Raw genomic sequence first — 24,328 nt, forward strand, 5'->3', positions numbered from 1 at the left:
ACCATCTGCAATGATTTTGGAGCCCAAGAAAAAACAAAATCTATCACCACTTCTGCTTTTTCCCCATCTATTTGCCATGAAGTGATGGAACTGGATGCCATGATCTTAGTTTTTTGAATGTTAAGCTTAAAGCCAGCATTTTCACTCTCCTCTTTCACCCTCATCAAGAAGCTCTTTAGTTCCTTTTCACTTTCTGTCATTAGAGTGGCATCACCTGCATATCTGAGATTGTTGATATTTCTCCCTGCAATCTTGATTCCAGTTTGTGATTCATTCATCCCAGCATTGTGAGTGATATACTCTGCATAGAAGTTAAAAATAAACAGGGTGATGATATACAGCCTTGATGCACTCCTTTCCCAATTTGGAACCAGTCTATTGTTCCCGAATGTCCAGTTCTAAGTTGCTTCTTGACCTGCATGTAGGTTTCTCAGGAAACTGGTATGGTGGTCTGGTATTCCCATCTCTAAGAATTTTCCAGTTTGTTGTGATCCACACAGTCAAAGGCTTTATTGTAGTCAGTGAAACAGAAATAGATGTTTTTCTGAAATTCCCTTGCTTTTTCGATGATCCAGTGAATGTTGGCAATTTGATCTCTGGTTCCTCTGTCTTTTCTAAATCCAGCTTGTGCATCTGGAAGTTCTTGGTTCATGTACTGCTGAAGCCTAGCTTGAAAGATTTTGAGCATAACCTTGCTAGCATGTGAAATGAGTGCATATTTTCCCATAGTCCTAGGGAAAAACATGAAGGAAGTTGAACCTTTCTTGGAGAGAATTCCCACCGTAGGTGTTCCCTCATTCCTCATCTTGCTCCATCGCTTACAAGAGCCCTCTGTGCTAGAGTGCCCCTTTCTTCAACCTCCAAGAATGCAAATCACACCAACTTTCAGGAAACACCACCCCCACCCAGTCATCTATGCTGCATAACAATCACAAAAGCTTAGTGGCATGTAGCAATGCATGTTTCTTTCTTTCTTAGTGTTCGCAAGTGAGCTAGGGCTTGACTGACCAACTATGATACTGACATTGATCCAGGCACTGTGCAGAACAAGTCTGCGACCCCGAAGACCCATCATGGTGCGCTGTTACAGTCATGCCTTTCTCCCTCCCACCCTCAGCTTTCCTTCCCAGCTGACACATTAAGGTCCCAATCTCTATGATTTTACCACGGCAAGAATGTTATGTAAATGATGTGGAATCTAAAAAATGATACAAGTGAATGTATTTACAGGACAGAAACAGGCTCACAGACATAGAAAACAAACTTGTGGCTACCAGAGGGGAAATGTTGGTGGCGGTGGGGGTGATAGGCAAGAGTTTGGGGTTAAAATATGCACACTACTGTATATAAAACAGGTAATCAGTGAGGACCCACTGTGGAGCGCCGGGAACTGTATTTAACACTGTACTGTGGTAACCATGTGGGAAAAGAATCAGAAAAATAACAGATATGTGTATATGGGTAACGGAATCACTTTGCTATACACCCGAAACTCACACAACACTGTAAATCAGCTACACTCCCATATAAGATAAAAATTAAATTAAAAAAGAGCATTATATAAAGGAAATCATACTGTAACTGTTTGGGATTGTCTTTTTTCATTGAGCATGCTTCTCTGGAGATTCATATAGGTTGGTCCATGTGTCACCACTTTGTTCCTTTTTATTGCTGAGGGCTTCCCTGTTGGCCCAGATGGTAAAAGAATCCTCCTGCGATGTGGGAGACCTGGGTTTGATCCCTGGGTTCCCTTGGAGGAGGGCATGGCAACCCCACTCCAGTATTCTTGCTTAGAGAATCCTCAGGGACAGAGGAGTCTGGCGGGCTACAGTCCATGGGGTCCCAAAGAGTCGGACCGGACTGAGAGACTAAACGCAGAATTTCATAGTATGGATGGTCCATAGTTCACCACTTACACATTGAAAGGCATCTGGATTGTTTGAGTTTTGAGGTATTAGGAATAAAGCTGCTGTAAATATTAGTATACAGATATTTTTGTGTGTGTGTGTGTGAACATAAGCTTTCACTTCTCCAGGATAAATGCCCAGTAGTGCAATGGTTGGATCAAGTAATATTAATAGTTGCATGTTTAGCTTTTCTTAAGACCCTGCCAACTTGTTTTCCAGAGTGGTTGTCTCATTTTACAATCCCACCAGCAATATGTGAGTGACCTAGTTTCACCACAGCCTTGCCAACGTTGTTGTGATTTTTTATTTTAGATCTTCTAATAAGCATGTAGTGATATTACATTGTGATTTCAATTTGCATTTACCTAATAGCTAATAATGTTGAACATCGTTTCATGTTCTTATTTGCCATCTGTATATCTTCTTCTGTGAAATGTCTCTTCATGCATTTTGCCTATTGTCTAGTTTAGATTTTTAAAATTTGCTTACTACTGGGTTTTGAATGTTTTTTATATATTCTAGATATTAATCCTAATTTGTTAATTACAGATATTTTCTCCTAGTCTATAGCTTGTCTTTTCATCCTCTTAACATGGTTTTCCTGGAGCAAAAGTTTTTAGTTTCGATAAAGTCCAGTTTATCAGTTTTTCTTTTTATGGATCTTGCTTTTGGTGTCAAGTATGAAGCATCTTTGCCTTGCTCTGCATTTTGAAGATGTTCTCCTGTGCTTTTTTCTAAAAGTTTTAGTTGAATTTTTTGCACTCAAGTCCATCATCATTTTTAGGTAACTTTTATATAAAGTATGAGTCTTAGGTTTGTTTTGTTATCTATAGCTGTTCAATTACTGTAACACTGTTGCCTATTCTGCTAAAAGCAAGTTTTTTTGACTACTATAGCTATGCAGCAAGTCTTTAAATTAGGTGAACTGATTTCTCCCAGTTATTTTTTTTTAATTAATAGAACTTATTTTGTTGAGAGGACCTAAGTTTATAGAAAAATTGTGCAGAAAGTGCAAAGAATGACCACATACCCCTCTCAACCCCTCCTCCACAGTGTCTCTTGTTATTAATGTTTTGCATTAAAGTGGTGCATTGGTTATGGTTGGTGTACTAATATTGATACATTAATTAAAGTCTATAGCTTAAATTACTTTTTCTTACAAGTCTATTGCTATTGAAGTATGGTTGATGTATAATATCATATAGGTTACATATGTGTTACATATTATATGTTACATATAATATCATATAGGTTAGTGACTCACAATTTTTGAAGGTTATACTCCACTAATAGTTATTATAAAATATGGGCTGTATTCCCTGTGTTGTGCAATGTATCCTTGCAGCTTATTTTGTACCTGACAATTTGTGCCCCTTACTCCCTGGCCCTATTTTGTCCTTCTCCCGTCCCCTCTTCCCACCGGTACCTACAAGTTTGTTTCTGTATCTGTGGGGCTTCCCCTGTGGCTCAGATGGTAAAGAACACACCTGCAATGCAGGACACCCGGGTTCGATTCCTGGGTGGGGAAGATCCCCTGGAGAAGGGATAGAAGTCCGCTTCTTCTTTGCTGCATTCACTATCCTGTTTTCCTCCTTGGGAATCTCTGTTGTCTGGCCCCATTCGTGCTCTCAGCGAGGCCTTACGTGCTAGAGTCAGCTCTGCGGTGCTGACTGACGCTCTCGGTTTTGGGTTTTCAGGTTGGTGCCCCGCCTCGACTGTGTGACGTGCTGCAGATGCTGCGGGCGGAGAGGGACCAGTGCCTGCGGGAGCTCTCCCGGGAGAGCGCGGAGCATCCAGCCCCAGGTGCGTGCCTACCTGCGTCCACTCTGGGGTGTGCGCGTGTCCAGTTCCACTGGGTTGGTGGGGGGTAGGGGCTGGACCAGCTGTATTCTTTCAGGCAATAAGCAGAGGGGAACAGTCTAGAGTGACCCTGGTGAGCTGGCTACACATGCTGAAAAGCCACATCATCACCCCTCTTTGTTTCTCTGAGTTTATGGGTATAACCAGGGTTTTTGACCCATTAGCTTCTACATGATGACTTCACCCAGGTGAGTGTTTTGGTGAGAGTTACTTGTCCTGGTGGTGTACCTCTTATCCATTCTCTCACCTCCATTGCTAGTTTGATGGGGGAGGTAACAGAAAGTCAGTGTGGGGTCTGGGAAACTCAGGGTCCATTGCTGGCTGACCCTCACTGGCTGTGTGAATGTGAACAAATTATTTAATGTTCTGAGCCTCACTTTGCTGATCTATAAAACAGAGGTGATAAAGTATGTTAGAATTATAAACATATGTAAGATAAAGATGTTAAATATAGGTGCTTCTTAAAGATTATTAATTTAAATATTAACTATTATTATTAGTCAAGACAGTCAATATTATTAATTTGCTCTTTACATATTAATTTTATTTCTACTCCCTTCCTTCACTTATCTTCTTAGCTTTTACTCATCTAAAGGCAGTGGAGGATGTGGCATTAAGAAAATAACCCTTCACAAATAGTCAAACAAAGGCTTGTACAGACAAGGTCTTCACTGTGCTGGCTACAGTAGCCGACATGTTGAAACAGCCCAAGTGTCTGTCAGCTGAGGAAAGATGAAGATGTGGTCTGTACATACAACAGAATAGTATTCAGCCTGAAAAAGGAGTGAAGTACTGGTACATGCCGCAATGTGGATAAGTCTTAGGTGGGGCTATTGGTAAAGAATCTGCCTGCCAATATAGGAGATGCAGGAGACAAGGGGTTTGATCCCTGAGTTGGAAGATCCCTTGGAGTAGGAAATGGCAACCAACTCCAGTATGCTTGCCTGGGAAATTCCAAGTACAGAGGAACCTGGTGGGCTACAGTCCAGGGGCTCCAAAGAGTCAGACGACCGAGTGACCAAGCGCACAAGCACATGATGTGATTCTGTTTATATGAAATGCCTGGATTAGACGGTTCACAGAGACAGAAGTCAGATTAGCGGCTGTCAGGGGCCCCGGGGGAAGGGCCTGCGGAGCCCCCGTGTAGGAGCTGCCTCTTGGTGGTGGAAGGTGTAGAACTAGGTAGAGGTGCTGGCCACACAATACCCTGTCCTAAATGCCACTGACTGCACACTTTAAAATGGCTACTGGTTAATTTCATGTCATATGAATTTCTTTTCAATAGACTTTACTAAAAAGTCTCTTCCAAGTGGCTGCACCATTTAAATTTCTGCCAGTGATGAATGATCATTCCTGTTGTTCTATATCCTCACCAGCATTTGATGTTGTCAGTGCTTTGTTTTGTTTTTTTAATTGTAGTAAAATACCTGCAACAAATTTTACTATCTTAACCATTTTCATTTATTTATTTTTCTTCCAGTTTTATTGAGATATAGTTGACATACAGCATTGCATAAGTTTAAGGTGTATAGCATAATGATCTGACTTACATACATAATGAAAGTATTATCACAGTAAGTTTAGTGAACATCTGTCATCTCATATAGGTACAAAGTTAAGAAATGGAAAAAAACTGTATGATGTGAACTCTTAGGATTATTCTCTTAAGGACTTTCTTACATACCATACAGCAGTGTTAATTATCTTTATCATGGTATACATTTCATCCCTAGTCCTTATAACTGGAAGTTTGTACCTTTTGACTACTTTCATCCAATTCCCCCTAACCCTGCCTCTGGTAACTGCAAATCTGATCTCTTTTTCTATGAATTTGTTTTTGACGTATAATTGACCTATAAAACTGTTTAATTTCTGTTACACAATTAGTGATTTAACATTCTTTACATTTCAAAATGATCACCACTGATGAATCTAGTTATATGATATGTGACCATACAAAGATACTACATAGTAATTAACTATATTCCCCTCTCTGTACATTTCATACCTGTAGCTCATATATTTTGCATCTGGAACATTTGTATCCCTTAATGTCCCTTATCTATTTCTTTCTTCCTCCACCCAGCTTCCCTCTGGCAACTACTTATTTGTTCTCTGTCTGTAACTCTGTTTCTGTTTAGTTTGGTTTGCTCATTTGTTTTGTTTTAGAGATTTCACATGTAAGTGAAGTCATATAGTATTTATCTTTATCTGACTTATTTCACTTATCATAATACCCTCTAGGTCCATGCATGTCGCCACAACTGTTAAGATTTCATCCTTTTTTATGACTGAATAATATTCCCTTGTGTATATATACCACATCTTCTTTATCCATTCATCTACTGATGGGTGCTTGGGTTGCTTCCATATCCTGACTATTGTAAGTAATGCTGCAGTGAACATATCTTTTCTAATTAGTGCTTTTGTTTTCTTTGGATAAATACCCAGGAGTGGAATTGCTGGATCACATGATAATTCTATTTTTAACTTTTTGAGGACTCTCCATAGTTTTTCCAGAGTGGCTGTACCAATCTACATTCCCAGCAGCAGTGCATGAGGGTTCCCTTTTCTCCACATCTTTGTGGAGACGCCTGCATTGCAGGCAGATTCTTTACTGTCTGGGCCACCAGGGAAGGCTGATAATATTAAATAAATTCTAAATAAATAAATATTAAATAAACTATTTCTGTCATTTGGATTTTTTTTTTATGGCCATGCCATGTGGCTTGTAGGATCTCAGTTCCCTGACCAGGGATGGAACCTGGGCCCCTGGAGTGAAAGCGCTGTGTCCCTACCACTGGGCCTCCAGGGAACTCCTTGTCATTGGAATTTTCATACAGATTGCATTAAATCTGTAGATCACTTTGGGTAGTATTGACATCTTAAAAATAGTAAGTCATCCAATCCATGAACACAAAATGTCTTTCCATTTATTTGTGTTTTTAATTTCTTTCAGCAACTTTTGGTAGTTTTCAATGTGCAAGTCTTTCATCTTGTTGGTTAGGTTTATTCCTAAGTATTTTATTCTTTTTAATGCTATCATAAATGGATTTGTTTCTTAATTTCCTTTGTAGGCTATTTCTCATTAGTGTATAGGAATGCAACTAATTTTTGTGTGTTGATTTTTAAAAAATTTTTTACAGTCTTGTGTTCGCTTCCACTGCACAACGCAATCAGCTACAACTACACACATATCCCCTCTCTCTTGAGCCTCCCAACGCCACCCTGCCTGTCTAGATCATCACAGAGCACTGGACTGGACTCCGTGTGTTATATAGGAGCTTCTCGCCAGCTATCCATTTTACACATGACAGTGTACATATGTTGATGCTAGTTTCTGCATTCACCCCCCTCTCCCCTTCCCCCGCTGTGTCCACAAGTTCATTCTCTGCATCTGCACCTCCATTCCTTCCCTGCAAATAGGTTCATCAGTACCATGTTTCTAGATTCCATATGTGTGTATTAATATACAACATTTGTTTTCACTTTCTGACTTACTTCATTCTATATAACAGGCTCTAGGTTCATCCAGCTCATTAGAACTGACTTAAATTCACTCTTTTTATGGCTGAGTGATATTCCACTGTGTATATGTACCACATCTTCTTTATCCATTCATCTGTTGATGGACATCTAGGTTGCTTCCATGTCTTGGCTACTGTAAATAGTGCTTCAGTAAACACTGGGATACATGTGTGTTTTGGAATTGTGGTTTTCTCAGGATATATGCCCAGTAGTAGGTTTGCTGGATCATATAGTAGATTTATTCCTAGTTTTTTAAGGAATCTCCATACTGTTCTCCATAATGGCTATATCAGTTTATATTCCTACTAACAGTGTAGGAGGGTCTCCTTTTCCTCACACCCTCTCCAGCATTTATTGTTTGTAGATTTTTTGATAATGGCCATTCTGACTGGTGTGAGATGATGCCTCATTATAGTTTTGATTTGCATTTCTCTGATAATTAGTAATGTTTGCGTATTGATTTTATATCTGCCCTGTCACTTTGCTGAATCCACTTCAGAAATCATTAGGGCTTTCTACATGTAAGATCACATTGTCTAAAAACAGATAATTTTACATCTTTCATCTAATTTAGACACCTTTTATTTATTTTTCTTGCCTAATTGCTGAAGACTAGGGCTTCCAGTGGGCTTCCCTGGTAGCTTAGCTGGTAAAGAATCTGCCTGCAATACAGGAGACCCTGTTCGATTCCTGGGTTCAGGAAGATCCCCTGGAGAAGGGATAGACTTCCCACTCCAGATTCTTGGGATTCCCTGGTGGCTCAGATGGTAAAGAATCCAACTGCAATGCAGGAGACCTGGATTCAATCCCTGGGTTTGGAAGACCTCCTGGAGGAGGCCATGGCAACCCACTCCAGTATTCTTGCCTGGAGAATCGCCATGGACAGAGGATCCGGACGGGCTACAGTCCATGGGGTCGCAAAGAGTCGGACATGACTGAGCAATTAAGCACAGCAGAGTACAGAGCTTCCAGTACTACGCTGAATATAAGTGGCAAAGGTGGGCATCCTTGTCTTGTTCCTGATCTTACACGAAAAGCTTTCAGGCTTCATCACTGAATGTGATGTTCACGGTGGCCTTTACATATATGACCTTTATTTTATTGCGATAGTTTCCTCCTATTTCTAGTTTAAGTGTTTCTATCATGAAAGGATGTTGATTCTTATCAAATACTTTATCTGCATCTGTTGAGATGATAATGTGTTTTTTGTTCTTTTGTTACTGTGGTGCATCCCACAAAGCATCTTTACATGTTGAACCATCCTTGCATCCCAAAGATAGATCCCACTTGGTTATGGTGTAGAATTCTTTTAATGTGCTGTTCAATTCAGTTGCTAGTATTTTGTTGAGAATTTTTATATCATTGTTCATCAGGGATATCGGTCTGTAGTTTTCTTTTCTTGTAGAGTGTTTATGTGTGTTTGGTATCGGACAATGCCGGCCTCATAGAATGATTTTACAAGTGCTTCCTCCTTTACAGTATTTTGGGAGTGTTTGATGAGGCTTGGTGTTAATTATTCTTTAAATGTTTGGTAGACTGTATGAGGGTGGCCATCTGGCCTTTCCTTTGTCGGGAGATTTTTTGTTACAGATTAAATCTCCTGACTAGTTAGAGGTCTGTTCTGATTTTTGCTTGCTCCTACCTCCATCTTGGTAGTTTGAGTGTTTCTGGAAAATGATCCTTTTCATCTAACTTACCACCAGGCTTATTCTCTTGCAGTCCTGTTCTCTCCAGGTCATGGCTTTTGCTCATGAAATTCTTGAGCTGTTGGTTATCTACTTTCTTGTTGTCCCCCATGGTGGGGGGACAACAGGCCTGTGACTCCTTTCCCACCCCACCCCACACACTCCCAGGAACCCAGCCACCGCCCGAGCCGCTGTTCCCGCTGGGTCGCTGCCTCCTGTCCTCGGAGCTGTGTCTGCGGGGCTCTCCTCTCTTCTCCCTTCCCATCTGCTCCCTCGCTCCAGGGAAGACAACTGTTTGACCTCTAGTCTAGTCGTGATGGTGGCTGTAAGGCAGAGGCAATCCCATCTCTGTATGTGAATTTCATTTCAGTTTTTAAAATGAAAGAAAAAGGAAGAGGAGTGGAGGTGAGGAGAGGGGAAAGGAGAGGCCCAGGCTTTTAAATTAGGCTGTGTGATCTTGAACAAGTCCTTAATGTCTCCGGACCTCAATCTCCACATCTGTTTTATGGGATTGGTGTGAAATTAAAAACATTCATTCAAAAATATTTAACACTTCTTGTTTTGAGATGAAAATGGTAAGATTGATGTCATGTAGAATCCTCTCTTATGGCTGAGGAATATGTTTTTGTATACGTGGCAGAGACTTGATATGCGAGCTTCATCATATAGGGGTTGCTTTTTCACACATCATGAAAGATCCAGAGCTCGTGCAAAGTTCCTGGGTGTCATCAGATCCCATATTCCTCCTCTCTTTCTGCTCAATGTGTGACGTGCACCTCCGGATCGTAAGTTAGCTGCAGCACCTTGGGAGGAGGGGAGAGTATTTTGGGTGAAGAGAGATGAAAATCATGAGTTCAGATCAAGACACACATAATGGAGACTTCAGAGGAGGATTAGGCTGGGGAACACTTTTGTTTGGGTGGCAACTGAGACTGAGGTTGTAGGAGGAGTGGCCTTGAGATCCCTGCACTTACCCACCAGGTGCAGCCAGAGGCAGGAGGAAGAAGGTGCCATGGCAAGCAGAGGCCAAGCAGTGCGGATGCTGTGATGTGCTCTGGCCAAGTTACTAGCCCCTGCGTGAGGGATGGGCAGGATGAGAACTTCCTTCCCCTATGCTGGCTGTGGAAGGTGCTTCCGGAGAACCAAACTGGGACCTTATGGCTCAGAGGGGGCCCACCATTGAGTCACAGTCTCCTGAACTCCAGGGCGCCCCCTGCCGCCCCAGGAACAGCAGCTGCCCTCGTGTCCCCAAGGAAAATGTCTAAAATTCCAGTGACAGAGTGTGGGACTTGTATTCAGGCCTTAGTGATAAAGCCCAGAATGTCAGACCCCTGGGAGAGATGATGGTAAACTTCAGCTCACATCAAGAAGTTATAGATGGTTATTTTAAACATTAGCATTTGAAGTGCTTAAATGTTCCATTGTTCCCCAGGGCTCCAGGATGAGGTTCAGCTCCTGACTTGGCCCTTGTTCACTCATCCTCTCCAAATGTTTCCACTTGGCTCAACCAAACTGCTTACAACTTTCTGACTGTCAGTTCTCTCGTGCCTCTGGGCCTTTGCACATACTGAGCCCTCTGCTTTGGCTCCGTTTCTTCTTCTCCAGTCCTGTCAGCCTCTCCTCCAGGAAATGATTTCTGCTGGCATAGCTGGCCACCCTGACTTCTGCAGGACCACCCCACCTCCACGCCCAACACTTCTTTCCCTCCTGGCACATCTGCACTGCATCGTGGAGATGTGTTTGCTGGACTGGGACAGACTGTGTCACGTTCCTCTAAGACCGAGCACTTGGTGTGTGTTTGTTGATTGACTTATAAGGGGAATGAGTGCAGACCTTTGACTGAGAGTAGAAAGGGGAGGCCTGAAGGAGACAGGCGGAGATGAGGCAGAGCCTCTGTGGTAGAGGACGCGGATGCTCCCAGCTGCCCAGCTCGTCACAGACCAGCCGAGGTGAGTGGTGTGGCCACGTTGCCCATGGCACGTGCTTCCCAGAGCCTGACCTGCCCATCACCCTGTGGGCGCTGACCTCAGATTGCAGGACTGGGGAGGCTGTGAATATGCCCAGGTTGACTGACTTGCAGCAGGTCTGACTGTCCTCTGTCCCCAGAGTCCTACTTGTGCATCCAGGGCTGAGAGGGCTCATTAGGGACTCCCGCCGGGTTCTCCTATGAGCTCTTGGGGAGACCTCACTCTCCCCGTGCAGTGAGGCCATCCATCATTCGCAGTGTTTGCCGCTGTGTCCTGCCAGGCCGGTAAGCGAAGGGGGCCAGGTTGACCCCACCCCAGCACAAAGGCTCAGACCTCTTCGGTCTCTTTTGCATTTTGGCCTTCTGCAGCTTTTATTTAGAAAAAAGTATCTGTTGCTCGGAAAACCTGGTTTAAAAGCCCCTGAGACAGAAGATGTGTGAGGACCCAGCCTCCTGGGAAAGTCTTCAGGCCTGTTCTGCTCAGAGGTTGAGAAAGCTGAACCAGAAAAGCCATCATGGAATTTAGAACGGATGTGGTGGCTGCAGGGGAAGATTCCCTCAAAGAAAGAAATCAGGAGAAACAGCAAAGCCATGGAGCCCTTGAGCAGGCTCAGCCCCGGCATCCCCATCAGAAACTGGCGGGTGGAGGGGCTGGGCTGAGGCTGCCTGGATGTGGGTCCAAGCCCGTAACTCCACTCAGGAGCATGACTCCTGAAGGCCCTCCCTTCCCCCAGGAAGGTTCTGTCTGGTGCCCGAGGCCAGGAGGGGCTGGCAGACTCTCTGTTGGGGGTACAGGGTTAATGGTTAACCTGCCTGGTCTTCCCTGGGGAGGAGGTTAATGTTTGAATGCTAAGAGAGGCCCAGGAAATGCCACTCACCAGGCTGTCACCAAACTCGGCACACTTATCACAGATGAAAAATTAACTCTTCAGCTATTCCGGGCTAGGTGACCAAGGCCTTCCCAGCGTTTCCTGGGAGCATTTCAGGGTCACCCTAATAGCTGCATGGCCTGCCCTACTGGGCCATTTATTACTGTTTTCAGAAGCCGATACCCCCTCAGAGCTGGCTGGTGGAAGGGCTCTGCCTCACCCTAGGGAGGAATGTTCCAGAGACAGGGTGGTCGGACAGACCTGGGCAGGTGCATGCTGTGTCACTTGGGGGCTTTGTGACCTCGGGCAAGAGCCCGGTCCTCTCTGGGTCTTCACGTCCTGGCCTTCAGAGTGGGGACTCACCATCCCCTTTTCCTCGTCTCTTTGCCAGTGGGCTCCCCACTCCCAAGGAACATGGGCTGCCTTCTAAGGGGCTGGGGGGGAGGTCAGTGTGCCTTTTTATTGAGGTGAAATTCACATGATATTAACCATCTTATTGAACAAGTCAATAGCATTTGATGCATTCACAGGGCAACCACCACCTCTATATAGCCCCAAAGCATTCTCTTCTCATCACCCCAAGATAAAACCTGTGCGCATTGCTCCTCATCTCTCTCCTTCCTCTGCCTCACCCTGGCAACCATACATCCACTCCCTGTCTCTCTGCATTCACTGACTCTGTTCGTTTCGTACGAATGGAGTCACAATCCGTGACCTTTGAGTCCATCTCCTTCCACTAATGTTTCCAAGGTTCACCCATGTAGTGGCACATATCAGTATGTCTTACATGCTGGCCTTTAATGCATTTTCTCTAACAAACATTCCAGGTCCTTTTCTGGATTCTCCTGGCCCCTGATGGCCTCTGGCAGACAGACACCCTGGGACAACCCTCACCTTATCCAGAGCTCACCTCTCCCTAAACTTTCCTTGCCACAGCTGACCCTGGCTCATTTTTCAGAAACAAGAAATTTACGTTTATGGAACACTTTGGACATTTTTTTTTTTAGCAACCTATGCAGTTAAGTACTATTACCATCCCACCTCACAGATGAGGAAGTTGAGGCTCTTAGAGGTGCGGGATCACCCAGTGCTGAAAGAGGACTCTCAGCCCATATCTTTTGACTGCAAATCCTGAGGATTGTTTGTTTTGTGATCCAGACTGAACTGTGAGTGACTGATATTCTCATTCTCCCCAAGAAGATTTTGCATTTGAAAAAAGAAAAAAATAAAGGAAGAGAGAGACTGTTGGTGCCAATGAATGTCTAATTAGAGTGAGAGACAGCGTGAAAGGAAGCGGTTCAGCTGGAGGAGGGAGAGCTTGTGGGTGGTTGAGGAGGCCTCTGCGGGGCCAGTGCAGTTTGTGCAGTCTGGGAAGGAGGAGGCTCAGGATCAGTGCTCACAAGCTCAGAAGCACTTGCCTTGGGCAAGCCTCTTGGAGGGAGAAGAACCGACCTACCCCAGGGAAGCGGCACCCAGCCTCCACTCAGAGGGTCTGTATCTCATCCATTGCAGCCTCCTGACTGCACGACCCTCTCTGCTTGGATTCTCTCAGTAGTGGAGAGCTCACTACTCCCCAAGATAGTTCATCCCGAGGAATAGCTTGTGCTTCTCAGTTTAAAGAGAAGCACCCCAGACTCTGTTGTGCCTGCCTCCTGCGCTGTGCTTGTTAAGGCCTTTGCCCCTGGGCCTCCAGTTCCTCTGACCCCACCCTGACCACCTCTGTGTGTGGTCCAGCCATCACAAGCAGGGCAGCACGGTCCCGACCTAATTACTGTAGGTCAGGTCATTCACACAGCCAAGGAGACCTCCTTAGGGTGCCCTTGGGGTGGGCTGAGGAAGGCAGAGGGGGCTTGATGAAGCCAGGAAACTGGCTGTTGGCTATGCTTGTCTGGATGTGTCCCCATAGCCGTTTCCCCTCTGGGTTTTCCCACTGTCTGGGGCAAATGGGCAGCAGGGCCCTTGAGCCTCTTTCAGGAACCTTCTGTTCCCTGCTTATCACATCACTCTTGTCTCCCTAGTCTGAGTGAAGTCTTGCTCTGTATCTGTTTTTTCAGAGTTATGATTGCAAGATTTTTTTTTGCAATCAAGAAAATCAAAATTATGATTTTCTTAAGAATTATGATTGCACTAGAATTCCTCTTTATCCCCCTGCCCCAGGGGCCCTTTGGAAACAGGTCATGGAGATTGTAAGTTTTCCTGCCTTCTCGGAGGCTGTGAACCAGTAATCTGAGAAGGAAGGGGAGAAAAAAGGGAAAAAAATACCAGGAGGAAAAAAAGATCCACTGCACACACACGTCATTTGCTTCCCACCAAAATTCTGGGTGGCATTATTTTATAGAAGAAGGAGGGGCTCATACATGTAAGTGGTGTGTTCAGAGCTCACTCTGTCCCCACCACACTTCACCTCTGCCCAGGACCCCACACTCTGCCGCGGGCACTGGGCAGGCACCCCCTGCTGCCCACGTGGCATTAGTGGCCCGATGGTGTGTCTTTTCTCGTTTCCCTAGTTGAACTTCCCCAGTCTTCCCTCCCACCCCCTCCAGCAAGGTGGTCAGTGTTGACAGGTGACCTCAGAGATGGTAGAGGGGCAGGGGAGGCCCGCAGCCTGCCCTCCCTACTGGCTCAGTAACAGTAGATCTGCTTACAAAACTCCTCCATCTCTCGTGGGTCCCCCTCAACCCCGACGCAGGCACTGAGCTCTGCAGCTCTGGGTCTAAAACTCCCAGCCCTCCCCTAACCCAGTGACCTGAGTACCGTGCCCGGGCCCCCGGGGAGGCCAGACCAGGACGCCATGCCACCTGTCTCGTGCTCCGCCTGTGCAGCCGTCCCTCACTCAGGGCAGGAGCCTGTAGGGAGTGGGGCCCACGGCCCTCCGTTCACACCCTGGGGCAGTGCAAAGGGGGTCCCTGCAGGTAGTCAGCAGGCCGGTCTGCTCTCTGCTCCCCCGGCCATAGACCTCCCAGCCCACCTGCACCATGCACCGTCTGTACTGTGGTCTCCCTAGTGTTTTTCCCTTTATATCAATGGGTTGACTCTTTTTTTTCATCATGCTGTACATTAGATCTTAGACTTACTCATCATATACGGCTTCCCTGGTGGCTCAGTCAATAAAGAATCTGCCTGCAATTCAGGAGACCCGAGTTCAATCCCTGGGTCAGGAAGATCCCCTGGAGAAGGAAATGGTAACCCACTCCAGTATTCTTGCCCGGAGAACTCCATGGATAGAAGAGTCTGGTAGGCTACGGTCCATGGGGTCGCAAGGGTCAGACATGACTTAGCAACTAAACCACCACCATAACTCCAACTCTGTAATCTTTGACCAAGCTCTCTGTCTTCCCCCCAACACCCGCCCCTGGTAACCACCGGTTCTATTCTCTGCTTCTATGAGGTTAACTTTTTTGGATTCCACACACCAGTGAGATGATAACAGTGTTTGTCTTTCTGTGTCTAGCTTTTTTCACTGAGCATAATGTCGTCTAAGTTCATCCATGTTTTCACACATGGCAGGATTTCCTTTTAAAAAATTAAAAAATTTTTAGGCTGAATGATATTTCATCATGATTTTCTTTATCCGATTCATCCTTTGATGGACACTAAAGTTGTTTCCATACTTTGGCTATGGCAGTAATGCTGCAGTGAACATGGGGCTGCAGATAGCTCTGGAGACAGTGATTTCATTTCCTTCGGATGTGTGTCCAGTAGTGAGATTGCTGGATCATTTGGTGGCTCTATTTTAATTTTTTGAGGAAGCTCCACTGTTTTCGCCAGTGGCTGCACCAACTTGCATTCCCACCAACAGTGCATGAAGGTTCTCTTTTTTAAACTGACTTTTTTTTTTTTTAACTTAGCCTCATCCTAAATAGCAGTAACTACAAAATCACGGCTGTGATATACCTGTTGTATAACCTTTTAATGCATAGTAAATTCTTTTTAAAAAGGTGTAACTATTAAAATTAAAAGTGTTCAACCATGTACCAGCCACCCAAGCCTACCAGTGAGATGTGCTCCTCGCATGCTGGGCCAGGTCTGGTCCAGTGCTGAACCTGTGCTGACAGCGAGGCCACGGCTGGGGGAGGCTGGCCATGTCTCAGGGCTTGGGACGTGCGCAGTACCGTGTGGAGTTGGTGTCCAGGCCTGCTGCCACCAATGGTCCGCCTGGAGGTGGGATCCGAGCTCCACCAGTGCTCCACCAGCACTTTGCCTCTTGGGGCCTGGGTTCCTCATCTCTACTTGGGGGCAGTGACCCTGCTCGACCCCTGCATTGTACAGCGCCAGCCTGGACAGCCCCTTCCCAGCCTTTTCTTCCCCCTGGCCAATAGGAAGGATATGGGCATGAGCCAGCTGTGGGGGAAACGGTCCCTCTCGCTCTCACCCCCCGTCAGCTCCTCCCTTGCTTTCTGCCAGCACCAGGCCATTGTCCCTGTGGGCCAGACCTGATATGACCCAGCTCAGGAAGCCTGCCAGATGCCCTGGCACCCTTCCCATCTGTCTGGCTGGCCGGACGTGGGTTGGGTTGTCCGGCCTCAGGGACTCGGGCCAGTGCCCTGGCTGACCTGACCAGCCTCTGTCCTGAAGCCACGGCTCCCAAAGTGAGGGAAGAGGCTCCTTCGTGTGCCCGCAGCGGGCAGCGCCCCCAGCGCTTCTAGGAGGAAGGGCGGCTGCATTGTAAACGGGGCTTCTGCGGAAGGAGGCAGGATGTGGGGTGCTGTGCCAGAGAGGAGGCACCCTGTGCCCCTCTGCCCAGGGCCTCTCAGGACCACGTCACTGTCCCAAGGGCATCTGGGGAGGCGAGAGTCACTCAGGGGCCTGGCGAGCCACGCCCATGGCGGGAACCTGGAGGACCGGTGCCCGGACAGTGCAGAACCTTCCTGTGTGCCCTGGGGAGGTTCCAGAAGAAAGAAGGTCCAGCCCACCCTCTTTCGGTGCACACGGTGAGAGTTGGGGTGGAGGCTCTGGAACATCCAAGGGGGTTCTCATGCCCCACTTTCCTCAAAGAACTCAGACCCTGGTCCTTGGCCCCCTGGAAGCTTCCACTGTCATTGTAGGAGCGCCATCAGGCCCCACTCTGAGTCCCCGTGGCATTCTCCTCCTCTGTCCTCTCCCCCATTGCTCAGGGCCACAACCTCCCGGGGCTGCTCTGCCCCAGCCAGGCATCTTTCCCTAAGAAACTGGGGCTGGTGCCTCTGGAGACAAGCAGGTGGGCAGAGCCCATGAGGTGGCACCCAGGAGCCTGGCTGGACAGTTACCTCACAGCCCTTCCGTTTCCTGGCTGGGTGACTCTAGGTACCCACCTCCTTGCTTTATTGCTTCATTTGTAAATGAGGGCAGAGTCAGATCCCTTGCAGCACTGCTGTGGGTGGAATGCCCTCCTGTGTGGAAAGCACAGAGCGACTCCTGCTGGCATCAAGCAGAGCTGGCAAGCAGAGGACGTGGGATTCAGAAATCATGTGTGGCATCACAGCAAAAGCCCATTTACAAGGAGTGGGTGATGAGGAGGGGAACAGGGGCCGGAGACTCGGGCATCCATCCTTTCCTTAGGCGCTTGTTGAGTGCTTGTGCCATGCCCAGTTCTGTGGGCACAGGCCTCCAGCGGTCATGAATCAGACTGGTTCCTGCTCTTTAGATCCACTGCCCGGGGCGGGGAGCCGTTTGCACCCAGGCACCAGGAGGAGCCCCGCCCCCTCCAGCCATGACCTCCCCTGGCCTCTCACAATCATCTTGGATGGGCTCCTGGAGCCCAAGGCTGGTGTGATCCCAGAAGAAGGGGCCTCTGCGGTGGGAAGGGAGGGATGCAGTATGAAGATTCTCAAAGCAAAACCTAATGAAACACATAGAGAACACCAGTAGCCTGTAGATTCCTGGGGCTCAGGACAACTGAATCAGAATCTCCCCAGTGACACAGATGTCCACTGCAGAATCAGTACCTCTAAAGTGGGACAGATCGCCAGGGAGACTTCACGTGGAGGGGATAAAAGTGTCCAGGAGGATGCTGAAACTTTGAGCCTGGTTTTATTTCATGCCTGAAAAGAGACTCTTACTCTTTATAAAAACTGGGAATTAACCAGCTGGGTAATCCAGGGACCCCTTCAGACTGCACCTATCCACCAGTCCCTGGAGCTAAAAATTGCCCTGCAGGTCAGAGGACCCAGCTGGGTCCCCCCCTCCCCCAATGCCAGGGTAAAACAGAAAAGGACTTGGTGACGAAGAGGATTGGGGAGGATGGCAGGAGGGAGCTGCCATTCCCTGGCACCCAGTGAGTGCCAGGCTTTCCACGTGGAGGTGATCTCTTCCCCTGGACAACCTCAGGAGGGCTTGGGCAGCAAGGTGTGGTGGGGAGGATTGGAACCCAGGTCTCTGGGACTCAAGAATCTTGAGTTCTTTCTGAAGGCTGTGGGCTCCAGGGTGCTGTGGTCTGCTTTATGTTCCCCAGACGGGATGCAAGGTGACTGCGGACCTCACGGTATCACCTCTATTTCCAGGGTGCTCCAGATCTTCCTGGGTGATGTCCTCCCAGGTGGCATGGGCCCCCGGAAGTCTGTCACAGGACCAGTTTCTCTGGTTTTCCTCCCCCGGGATCCACTGTGGGAGAATTGGTGGCTGGTTCTGTTAAATGATAATTTTTAACATTGTACTTAAGTAATGAGAGAACCAGTAATACATTAACCACCGGTTCACAGGAGAATTCAAAGTACTGTACATATAAGGCAAGTAGATGCAAAACTGGCTGAAAACGATTTTGTATAAATTCTAGATAATTGATAGTCATGCAAATGCAAAGAAAGTGACAGAAATGTGGATCCCACATTTCTCTGGACAGGAATCATTAGCACGGCCATCAGTTATCTACAATTTATAGAGTTGCGAAATAGCTCAAAGACACAAAAGGCCGGAGAACCTCAGAATCAGGTAAACCAGAAGGCCGTGCTTAAGACAGCGACTAGTTTTGCACTGTGGACACCCAATAATTTTTTTTATGTCAAAGTCTGTCAGTTACCCGAAGTGGGCCACTGATCTGGCTCTGAGCTTCCCAGCAGCCAAACAAAACAAAAAGGAAGCAACCTCAAATTCAGTGTCCATAAGGACAGATTTATACTTGCTGTTCACCGTAAGTGCAGCTTTGCGTCGCATTGAGACCAGACTATCCTTGGGAGGGATGTGGGGGGCAACACCAGGTGCAGGTGCTGGGGGTGTGCTAGGCTGTGGCGGTGGCGGGGCGGGGGGTGCGCGGGGCGTCCACGTTGAGACCCTGTCTGATGCTGCTGCTCTTCTTGGCAGGCTGCCGGGGGCTGTGGGACAACACCAGCTGCTGGCCATCCTCTGCACTGGGACAGACAGTGGAAGTGGCATGCCCGCGGTTCCTCTGGATGCTCGTGGGCAGGAATGGTAATAACTCAGCCCGGGGGTCTGACTGGGAAGCTGTTGGGCAGCCTTCCGGGTGGGCCTTGGGCTGGAGGCATGCGGCCAAGACTTCTCTGGGGGCAGGGAGTGAATGGGAGGATGGGAGTGGTCCTTGCTGGCGACTGGAAGCCTCGCTTGGGGGTGTGTGGGGTGGGCTGAGTTGTTGGTGCCAAGCAAGGGGCCAGGGGGCTAAGTACCAGGGAAGGGGTGAAGGAGGCCAGGCCTGCTCCCCTCTGCCCTGTGTTCCCACTGAGGGGCTCCCCTCCTTCCTTCCACATTTCTGGCCCCTTAGCACCCGGGGCCCTTGCTCCAGCCCTTGTGTCTGGGTCCCGCTTAGCCTGGGCTGGCCTTCTGGGACACTCACTTCCTCCGTGCCCTCTCTACTAGGCCCTGCGGATGAACTCTGCCCTCTCTGGAAGCTTCTGGTCTCCTGGGGGATCTCTCACCCGAGCAAAGCTGCAGTTTATAAGGATTTCCTTAATTTCAGACGAGGAAGTGAGGAAGTTGTCTCAGACAGGGAACACTTAGGGACTAACAGGGGCTAAGACTGGACCAAACCCTGTCATGTACTAGGCATTTTTACAGATTTAAACTTCAGTTGTCACAAAATCCCTGCAAACCACAAACCTTTTCTCTCCACTTGGCCCAGTTAAAGAGCAAAAATAACAAGGTCTGAGAGGGGTTTAGCCTTGGCCTCAGATTCACAGCTGGGAGGTGGGGAGACAGGGGCTGCAGTTTCCTCTCTCGGCCACCTGGTGTCACTGTGGGGCTGCGGGATCCGCCCACCTGCCCGGTCTCACGGAGGTGCTGCCCTCTGGGGTCCATGCTAGGGATCCAGGGCCTGGTTGGGGGATGAGGGTCGGCGGGGATCATCTCAGCCTGGGGCCGACTGTGCTCACACCCAGCTGCGGGCCCAGGGGACTGGCCAGCCCAGGAGCATAGGTCAGGACCAGTCCAGCCTCAAGTTGCTGAGAGCCATCTGTCCTCTATCTGCTCTCTCCCCATAAATCCACCTTGGGTCTGGAGTCTGAAGAAAGGCTCCTCAATAGCATCCCAAGGGTTCCAGGGCTTCCCACCCCAAGAAAGGAAGGTGTGTCCAGTGAGAACAAGCTGGTGCTCCAGACTCAGCCCTTTGAAAGAAGAAAAAAAGTAGAATAAACTCACTCTTTCTCAGGGCACCCACTACATGGGCCCAGGCAGAATGTCTGTGTGGCTGCGAAACCACAGGCTGGATTCTGTACCCAGATACTTGTGTGTCTGTGCTGGAGCCTAGAATATTCCGTCTAGGGTGCATTCCTTTGATTCTTAAGAGGGCCCTGGTCTTCCAGTATTTCTTCTTTAAAAACACACTTCCTGAGTGGGGTCAGACCTTGGCTTTCTCTCCCTTCTGTCTTAGTGGGGGATGGGAGCCTTGCAGCAGCAGAGATTCCTAACCTGATGAGGCTTTAGAGAGTCAGATAAAAGCTTTGACCTGGCTCTTCCCCTGGACTGCTTGCGTGTGCATGCGCACACAGACACACATATGCACAAAAGTACTGATCGTACTTTTGGGGACCCTTGAAGTGGTCACTGACCTGAACCTAGGTCAGAACGCCTGACATATTAGGAATTAAACCCAGGGGGAGTGGATGGGAGCCCATGGGAGCCCACACCTCGTCTCCTCTGCGGTTCTACTAAGAGCCATGTCAGCGGGGGGCTCCGCCTTGTTCACTGCCCTGGGCACCTGGCCTGCATCTTATGCAGCGTTGTCGTGGGAATCCTGCTGGGTCGGTGAGGAGAGGTGTCCAGACAGCCAGCCCAGCCTCCGGGGATACACTGTCTGATAACCACTTCTGGATTCCAGGGAGTGTGTGTGCTTTTATTTCAGTTTCTTGTCCAACCAGCTGCCCTTTGACCACCATTCTTTCCTCTCTGACAACCTAGCTTTCTTGATTTAATAACAGAAAGCTTCCACTCATCTCCTAAATTCCAAGACCCCAGGCCCCACCATTTGTGGTCTAGTTCAGAAAGGCCAGAGGCAGAAGGGAAGTAGCCCTTCTGTGTCCAGCACCAGCTCCTTCTCTGTGTCCCTCTCTGTGTCCAGCACCAGCCTGGGTTTCCTGCCCCGTCCTGCAGTGTAGGTGATTATCCCATTTGGTACAGAGAAGTGATGCACCTCCGGGCACGCAGCAGCCAAGAGCCAGTGCTGGGTTTCGAACTCAAATCTGGCTGGTTCTTGACCCGAGCGCCAGGTCTCCTGAGCCGTCATAGACCTGGCATGCCTAGAGCCCAAAGGCCACGGTCTCCTGCTGGAGTTGCCTCTGGGATCTCAGGGACGGGGCAGGCAGGAGGGTGGGACAATGACGGGCCACGTCGTGGCTGGCTCTGCTGCCCAATTCTGGGCCTTGGTTTTCTTGTCTGTGAGACAGGCCAGCAAAACCTCCCTCAGAGGAGTGCCGTTAGGATCAGCGTGTTAACACAGTGGCTGGTTCTAGAAATGGCCACCATGTTTCTCCAGCTGAGTGGAAGCTGTTTGGTCCTCAACCCCGAGAGACGGTGGCCTAGGCCATGGGGCCAGTCAGCGAGAAACACACCAGGCCCAGCTCGGGTGGCTGGGGAGCCCCGACAGGATACTGGTTGGAGCAAAAGGAGCAGCAGGGCTCCTTTGTACAGAGCTGGGGTCAGCCTCCTGCGGCCTCGACAGCAGCCAGACCTGGGGACCGGAACTCGGCCCCCCTGGCAGCCCAGGGTGGGGGATGCAGCCGAGCTGAGCCAGTCACTGCAGGCGGGGAGGCCCCCGCACGGCTTTCCCAACTTCTGTCTTGGCCTGGCAGCTCCTCTACCCGAGTCTTTGGGCTCTCGCTCTAAAAAGCTCCACCTGGGTAAGCTCTTCCGTCTTCCCTTGTGAAAACGCTTAGAGCAGGCCCTTCCTCCTCCCTCATTTGTTTTCCTAGCCAGCCAGCCCACAGATGTTTGATGAGCAAGGGCTCTGGGGAGCAGGCCCTAGGGAGCCCCTGGGGTCTCTGGGAGGGGAGGCAGGGGAGCCACGGTCGCTTCCGTGTGAGAGGGGCACACTAGCCTTGAGAGACAGAGGGCTGCAGTGATCTTGTGGTTTATAGCACAGAGCGGCGCCGAAGGGCGGCTCCCTGGGAGGGTATACGTATTAGCTCCGCTGATTTTCAGACACTGGGGAGCAGGGTGTGAAGTTATGTATAAAGTAGAACTTCTGGGACTTCCCTGGTGGTCCTATGGCTAAGACTCCACACTCCCAGTGCGGGCGGAACGGGTTTGATCCCTGATCAGGGAACTAAGATCCTGCATGCTGCAAGGCCAAATAAATAAATAGAACTTGTTAGTGCAGGAGTAGAGCCAGGAGCCTGTGAAAAGTTAATTATGGGTGTGGCCAGGTCCTCACCAACCAGGCAGATTTCTCTGGGGGGCTCACCCATTAGATGGCTGTCCCTCAGTTGGTAAAGAATCCGCCTGCAATGCAGGAGACCTGGGTTCAATCCCTGGGTTGGGAAGATCCCCTGGAGAAGGGAAAGGCTACCCACTCCAGTATTCTATCCTGGAGAATTCCAGCCCATGGGGTCCCAAAGAGTCAGACACGATTGAGGGACTTTCACTTTTCAGGGCCTGGGGGCAGGAAGGGCAGGGTAAGAAAGGGGGTTAGTACAAAGCCTGTGGGTAAGAATATAGGCCTGAGCCCCGGGGTTCAAATCTCATGTTCTACATCGACTGGAGTGTGGTCTTGAGCAAGTTCTTGAACCATGGTGTGCCTCAGTTCTCCTAGCTGTAAAATGGGTGTAGTATTTTCATGTTACAATACATTTTACTATAAAAGTAACAGTGCCGACCTCATAGTCTTGTTAGGATTGAATGAGTTAATACCTCTCACATGCTTAGAACAGTGCCTGGCACATAGCAATCACTGTGTATTGTTATAGTAGAGCGTGAGGTTTTGTAACTGAATAAACACACGGTCATTAGTGTGAGGCCAGTGTTGTTTGGCTTGGGGTGTGTAACCTGCCATTCTTAAGCACTGCATACGGCCTCTCTCATCATCGAGGCGCTGCCATGCCTGCCAGAGGAAGGTCTTACTGTTCTCTGAGGGGCACCCAGCTAGCTGAGCAGTGACCCTGGAAGTTGTGCTGGGCCTGGGGCCTGGGACACGTGTCGGTCACCTTCCTCGTGGTGGAGCCTGGTGCCTGGTCCAGGGGGTGTGGGGCGTGGGTGTGGGTGAGGCCGTGGGGGCCCAGGGGGAGATGGGCAGTGCTCAGAGGCTGGGTGGGGTGCTCACGGCTCAGCGCCCACCAGGTGTGTAGGTCAAGGGATCCAGAACCGCGGCTCTGTCCCTTACACGTACACGCGCATCTCCACTAGGGCTGTGTGCCCACACGCCTTTCCTATCTTTTCCGGACTGACTCTCACAAAGCCTTCAAGGGTCAGCTGAGCAGTTGGAGCTGCCCTGTGGGGTTCGGAGAAAGGGACAGGGTGACAGAAGGAAGCCCCCTCCGCCGGCAACTAAGGCGGACAAGGGCGCCCAGAAACCTGGCCATCTGTCCGTCCCCCCGCTCACCCCAGGATGCTTGGTCCCCACAGGTTCCATGTTCCGGAACTGCACACAGGGCGGCTGGTCAGAAACCTTCCCCAGACCTGACCTGGCCTGCGGGGTCAACGTGAATGACTCCTCCAACGAGAAGCGGGTAAGCCTGCCCCGCCTCCCTGCGGGGTGGAGGGGCCTGGGGAGGTAGAGTGAAGCCGGCTCAGGGCTTGGTCGGCTGACCCGGGGCTGCCCACCTCAGCCCCACACCCTCCCAGCTCTCTGTCCTGGCCCGCCAGCCTGGATGGGGCGGTGGGGGGGGGGGACCCTGAGGACCGCGGCACAGTGAGAACGGCCACGTGCCGTGAGGATGCCGGGGCCAGGTTGGCCTGAAACCCAAAACGCAGTGATGGGGCTAACTGCTCGGGCCAGTGTGAGTCTGAACCTGCCCTGTGGCCTTGGTGGGGGGTGGGGAGGATGTAACTTCTCTGTGCCTCACTTTCTCCATATGGGAAATGGGGTGAGTAATGGTCCTGAGCTCGTCAGGAGGAGCAGAGTGAACCCTGGAAGTGCTGGGGAGGGTGAGGGGCCGC

At 49.1% G+C, this 24,328-nt stretch overlaps 1 protein-coding gene across 1 annotated transcript in view; it reads left to right on the plus strand.

The window, feature by feature from the left end:
* The window catches only part of SCTR (secretin receptor), a 67,797-nt gene that overhangs the window by 9,694 nt on the left and 33,775 nt on the right, over nt 1-24,328 (plus strand). Inside the window, exons 2-4 of the mRNA XM_043488148.1 lie at nt 3,605-3,710; nt 19,091-19,198; nt 23,795-23,898. Of these exons, the coding sequence (XP_043344083.1) occupies nt 3,605-3,710; nt 19,091-19,198; nt 23,795-23,898 (318 nt within the window). The remainder of the gene's footprint in view (nt 1-3,604; nt 3,711-19,090; nt 19,199-23,794; nt 23,899-24,328) is intronic.

The sequence above is a fragment of the Cervus canadensis genome, chromosome 15, assembly GCF_019320065.1.
Source record: "Cervus canadensis isolate Bull #8, Minnesota chromosome 15, ASM1932006v1, whole genome shotgun sequence".
Lineage (NCBI taxonomy): Eukaryota > Metazoa > Chordata > Mammalia > Artiodactyla > Cervidae > Cervus > Cervus canadensis.